Source organism: Salvelinus sp. IW2-2015, unplaced genomic scaffold (assembly GCF_002910315.2).
Source record: "Salvelinus sp. IW2-2015 unplaced genomic scaffold, ASM291031v2 Un_scaffold1865, whole genome shotgun sequence".
NCBI classification, from domain to species: Eukaryota; Metazoa; Chordata; class Actinopteri; order Salmoniformes; family Salmonidae; genus Salvelinus; species Salvelinus sp. IW2-2015.
Genome location: NW_019943229.1, coordinates 238,872 through 245,078, shown reverse-complemented (window position 1 = coordinate 245,078; position 6,207 = coordinate 238,872). Strand labels below are relative to the sequence as shown.

The following is a 6,207-nucleotide window of genomic DNA, read 5'->3' as shown; positions in this document are numbered from 1 at the left end:
AACTACTGCAGCATAAATACTGGAGGCTGAGACAGGAGGGGTCAGGAGACACTGTGGCCCAATCCGATGATACCCCCGGACAGGGCCAAACAGGCCCAAAACTCTCTGAGAAGTAGCCGTTATTTACCATTTTACACCTGGGGTTGCTATACATTATTTTTACCCATTTTTTAAGAGAATTACCGAAAATAAAAAATCCAGGCATTTATAAATAAAATCCAGTCTTACTTTATAAAATGCCTTTTCAAAATCCGCTATGAATACCAGGCTTAGATGTTTCATGATGACTGGGTCTTTATATTTGTTTTAATAACAGAGAAATCAGACCTTCCAGCTGAGGACTTAACAGACCACCATTTCTATAGGAGTTGTTAAAACAATCTAACAATGGAGCTTTTAGTATAATCAAAAAAGGCTTGATATACCTCTACCGGTGTGCCATCAAGCCCTGGGTTTTTTCCAGACTGAAAGGATTTAATAGCCTCAAGAAGTTCGTCCTCTGTAATTTGGCCTTCGCACTGATCTTTCTGTACATTTAGTTTAATTTTCAATTTTTTTATATTATTTGGGAAGAGTTCCTGACCGTAATCTTCATTCAGTGGGAGAGGATGAGACGGAGAAGAGAACATCTGCCTAAAATAATTAGCTGGATATGATATAGTGAGAGTGTACATTGTCTGTATAAGAGTAAGACTATAATGTGTGATGTCCAAATTAATAATAACTCTGCCAATTTGCATGGTTGAGTGTCTGTGTGTAACATGTAGAGCGTATAGCCTTAATATTCATGATGATAATTGTAATCCATATCGTATCACCGCCGTAGTGGGGTCATAATTACATTTAATATCATTGAAAATCCCATCCCAGCATTTCCATAGCAATTGACGTTTCACATGAGAGACCTTGCATTACTCTAGAGTCGGCTTCACTACAGTACAAATGTATTCCGGCATTGCATGACAGGGTGTGGACTATGGGCCTTTACCATCATGTCAAGTTGCACCCTCCTCAGCCTTACTATTTCATGGGGATTTTCATGTTCATTTTCCTTGCTAGAAGAACCGGTATAATAATAATAACAATAATGAAAAAATACAACAGGGCTTCGCTGCTGAATCCTTCACAAGGTGTCCTGGTATTTAGTAGTCATTCGATTATCTAGTATAGATGCATCTCCATCAACACGATGTCTGTCTCTGTGTAGGAGTTGAAGGGTCGGTTCATCATCAAGGGGAAACGTCTGAACAAGCTGGATGCCGTCTTCAGCAGTACTAGTCCTGGACTAGAGGAAGACTGTGTCTCAGAGGAGGACGAGGCTGCAGAGACCAGCAACTCCAAGACAGACTCCAACACAGACTCCAACGGACAGAAGGCCAAAGCCAAGGTATGGGAACACGCTGCTGTGGTGCCATGCTACTGTGGTAACACGCTGCTGTGGTGCCATGCTACTGTGGTGCCATGCTACTATTGTGTCATGCTACTGTTGTGTCATGCTACTGTTGTGTCATGCTACTCTGGTGCCATGCTACTGTTGTGTCATGCTACAGTGTTGCCATGCTACTGTGGTGCCATGCTACTGTTGTGTCATGCTACTGATGTGTCATGCTACTGTTGTGTCATGCTACTGTGGTGCCATGCTACTACTTTGTCATTGCTACTGTCTGTGCATGAGCTACTGTTGGTGCTCATGCACTGTGTTTCAATCGCTACTGTGGTGCCCCGATGCACTGGGTGCCATGCTACTTGTGTCAGCCTACAGTGTCACTGCTACTGTTGTGTCATGCTACTGGTGCCTGCTTGTCATGCTACTGTGTTGGCTGCACATGCTACTTTATTCTTGAGTGATGCTACATGTGCTCTACTGTTGGTCCTGCTACTGTGTGATCGCATGCTACTGTGTGTTCATGCTACTTGGTCCATGCTACTGTGGTTGCCATTACTGTATGTGCCATGCTACTGTGTGCCGTGCTACTGTACAGTGTTCATGCTACTGTGTGTGCCATGCATGTGTGCATGCTACTTTTGTGCTTGCCTACTTCTGACGTGTTTCTGCTCAAGTGATGTCTATGACTGACTGTGGTTGCCATGGCTAATGTGGTGGTCTGTGCCTACTGCATGCTAACTGTGTGCGTACGTTGTTGCCATCTACTGTGGTGCAGCATTTGTGCCGTTGTCACTGTCGTGCCATGCTACTGTGGTCCATTGCTACTGTGTCGCCATGCTAAATGTTGATGTTATCTACTGTGGGTGTCATGCTTACTGTAGGTGCCATGCTATCTGTGTGCCATGCTATGTGTGCCATGCTACGTCTGGCCATGCGCTGTGTGCTGCCATGCTATGTGTGTCATAGCTACGTGGTTGCCATCTACAGTCGGCCAACTACTGTGTGTCATCTACTGTGTACCCATATACTGGTGTCCACGGTAATGTACCACGCTACTATGGTACCACTGCTCTATTATGCCCATGCTCTTACCTGTTACTCAGCACTTGGTGCCAAGCTTTACTGTGTGCAACTGTCACCTATCTCTTGTACCTGCTGACTATGTTACCATGCTATGGTACCGTACTTTGTGCTATTGTACTTGTGTACATTGCTATGTAGGTGCCAAGCTACGTGTGCTTGCATGCTACTGTTACCTGCATGTCTGTGGTGCAGTGCTACTGTCGTACCATGCTCTGGTTACCATGCTACTGTGGTGCCAAGCTTATGTGGGCCAATGCTAACTGGTTACCATGCTACGTGTTGTTCACTGCTACTGTCTGGTACCACACTTACTAATGGTACCATGCTACTTGGCACCATTGCTACTTTTTTTTTGTGTACCATGCTACTGTGGTGCCAGGCTACTGTGTGCAATTATGTAGTGCCATGCTACGTAGGTACCATGCTTACGTGTGTCACAGCTACGTGGTACCGCTACTTGTACCAAGCTACTGTGTACCCATCGACTGTGGTGCCAAGCTACGTGTGCCATGCTATGTGGTGTGATGCTACTGTTGTCATGCTACTGTTGTACCAGCTACTGTCGGTACCATGCTATGTGTGCCAAGCACTGTGTGCCAAGCTTTGGTGTCCACACTACTGTTAGTACCATGCTACGTGTAACAGCTACCTGTGTGCCAAAGTTCTACTGTCGTGCCATTGCATCTGTGTGTGCCATGCATCTGTTGGTGTCCAAGCTACTGTGGTGCCAAGCTACTGCTGTGTCACACTACTGTGTACCATGCTACTTGGTACCAACTCTGTGTGTGCCCAAGCTATCTTTATTGTTGGTGCCATTTGTCATGCATATCTGTGTGCAAGTCTGGCAACGTGGTCACACTACTGGGTTTACATGGACTGTGTACCATGCTTACGTGTGTGTCACTCTACTGTTGTTACCATTGCTACTGTGGCATAGCTATGTGGTGCCATGCATTGTACGTTGCCATGCATCGTGGTACATGCTACTGTGGTGCCAGCTACTGTGGGTCATGCTTACGGGTTGGCCAAGCTCTACTTGGATTAGATGCAAAACTGCCTCAGCAGAACTCAGTCCATTTCAAATGCCAGGCCATATGCCAGGAAAACACATATGGAATAACTCTCTTGAAAACACATGGAAATACCTTCACAGAAATAGAGATGTTTTCAAGATTTGTAAAATCTGTTTTATGCTTTTCACGAAGTCAAAAGATCAAGCTACAGCAAGCAGCGTCTGACCGGTGATCTACTGAAGAGTGTCCAATTCTCCAGGGTGAGACACGCTAAAGACACCCAGGACCTTCAGAAGTCCTCCTTAAGAGAGAGGCCTTTAACCGTCCGAGACAGCAGGTAAACCCTCCTGTTTTGTTAGCATCATCCTGAGTAACATCAAGCCTGAATAACAACAAGCCTGATTAACAAGCTTAATACAACAAGCCGATAGGCAAGTTGAAACATAGCAAAGCCTGATACGAAGCTATAACAGAACCTGAAGCAAGCCTACTATAGCAAGCCTGAATAAACAGCAAGGCTGAATAACGCAGACTGATATGGCCAACAGAAGGCAATAACAGCAACTGCATTATAGCAGACGATACGAGCAAGCCTGATAACAGCACGCGAACAGAAGCTGAATAACAGCAAGCCTGAAGAACCGGCAAGCGCGAATAAAGCAAGCGCTGTACATACCAAGCCTGAAATATAGCAAGCCTGAAACAGCAAAGCCTGTGAATGAACAGCAAGCCTGAAAGCAACAATGACGCAGCCGAAGAACCAGCAACCTGAATAACAGCAGCCGAATGACAGCAAGCCGAATATAAGCAACCGAGATAACAACGAAGCAAGCCTGAATACAGGCAAGCCGAATAACAGCAAGCCTGAATACAGGCAACCCTGTAGAAGCCTGTATAGCAGCTACAGCGCCGAGCAAGCCGAAACAGCAACTGCCAGCCTAATACAGAAGCCTTGAAAAGCAGGAAGATCCTGAATAACATGAAGCCTGTACAGAGCCTGAAAAATATAGCAAGCCTGCTTAAGCGCTAAAAACAGCAACGAACAGCGCTGAATAGCAAACGATACAGCAAGCCTGAATTAAGCAAGCCGAAAAGCGGCAGAATAACAGCAAGCCTGAATAACCAGCCAATTCTCTCTCGCTTCCGCCTCCGGTGGTGGGGGGGAGAGAGATTGCTGTATCAGCTGCGTGAAGGCGGGCGGTATTCAGCTTGGCGAGAAGGCAGGCGGTGCGGGATCAGGCTGGCTAGATGTCAGGCCGGGTATGGTCAGCTGTGCGAGCAGGCTGGCTGGGATCAGGCTGCGGCGATGTCAGCGGCTATAAGCAGGCGGGCTGGATCAGCGGCTGTAGGCAGGGCGGCGATAGTGCAGGCTGGTGCTTGGAGGCAGCTGCTATAACGGATTCGTATGTCAGGCTGCTGGAGTCAGGGCTGGTATCAGGCGGCTGTGATGCAGCGGGCGTGAGGCAGGCGGGCTAGAGCAGGCGCGTAGTCAGCCTGCGGAGTCAGGCGGCAGTAAGCAGGCGCTGGTATGCCAAGCCGTCTGCGTCAGGCTGGCGATAAGCAGGCTGCTAGATTGGCATGCGTGCGTATCAGGCGGCTGTTATGCAGGCTCTGCGATAAGTCAGGCTGTTGCGGTGACAGTGCTGGTGGAGGCAGGGGGGGGATCAGCTGGGTGTATGGCAGCTGGGAGTATCAGGTGAGAACAGAAACAGAGGGGTGGACCTGCGTGGTCTCGGACAGGTAACAGCCGGCTCGCGGAAAGCGGAGGACACATCCTTCATAGAAGGCCTGGTGCGGTAGCCTCTGCAAACCCGTGAGAAGTTGGACACTCTACAGGAGATCACCAGGTGCAGACAGCTGCGGGCTAGCGGAGCACTCTGAAAAGCAAAAACAGCGCATGACAAAGCTCCGGAAAACAGCGCATGGCGGAGAAGTAGCCCATGGGGGTCAGAGATAAGATGCCCAGAATGGGGTCCGCAGAGTGGCCTGGCAGTGGGAAAGGGAACTCAGTCTGCGTGAGGACAGGGGTGGCATGCTAATTCCACGAGGGGAGAGCTGTGGCACCACAGGAGGCAGTGGGGGACACCACAGGAGGGCGTGGGCACCACAGACAGGACACAGAGGCAGGGGCACACAATGCAGCACACAGAGGTGGCAGGACCCAGGAGCAGGACCAACAGAGAGGGACACCACAGTGACATGATCCACAAGCACAGGACCACAGAACACCACATAACTGGCACCACAGAGCAGCACCACAAGCAGCACAAGAGCGCACCACAAAGCGACCACAGGACATACCACAAAACACCACAACGGCACCACATAGCCTCTGCACCGACAGACAGCACCACACAGCACACCACAGGGACTCACCCACATACGCGCACACAGAACATACCACAAACACCGACAGATACACCCACAGGGTCCCACCACTACAGACCCACAACCACACCACAACACACCACAGTACGCATGACACCACATACAACACCACACCACCAACAACAGTACCACGTACACCGCACCGCAGACAGTACCAACAACTACACCACAAACATACCACAGTACATCACCACAACACCACAGGGTACCCACCACACAACCACAACACCCAAGCAGACCAATGATACCACAACGGACACCACTAACAGACCACCAACCACCACAACCACCACACGACATACCACCAAGCTCGGCACCACATACAAACACCACGGC

At 48.9% G+C, this 6,207-nt stretch overlaps 1 protein-coding gene across 1 annotated transcript in view; it reads left to right on the top strand.

Moving 5' to 3' along the window:
• Positions 1–6,207, top strand: part of LOC112072257 (1-phosphatidylinositol 4,5-bisphosphate phosphodiesterase delta-1) — a 99,785-nt gene that overhangs the window by 83,629 nt on the left and 9,949 nt on the right. Inside the window, exons 9-10 of the mRNA XM_070439712.1 lie at positions 1,208–1,387; positions 3,814–3,820. Coding sequence (XP_070295813.1) covers positions 1,208–1,387; positions 3,814–3,820 — 187 coding nt within the window. The remainder of the gene's footprint in view (positions 1–1,207; positions 1,388–3,813; positions 3,821–6,207) is intronic.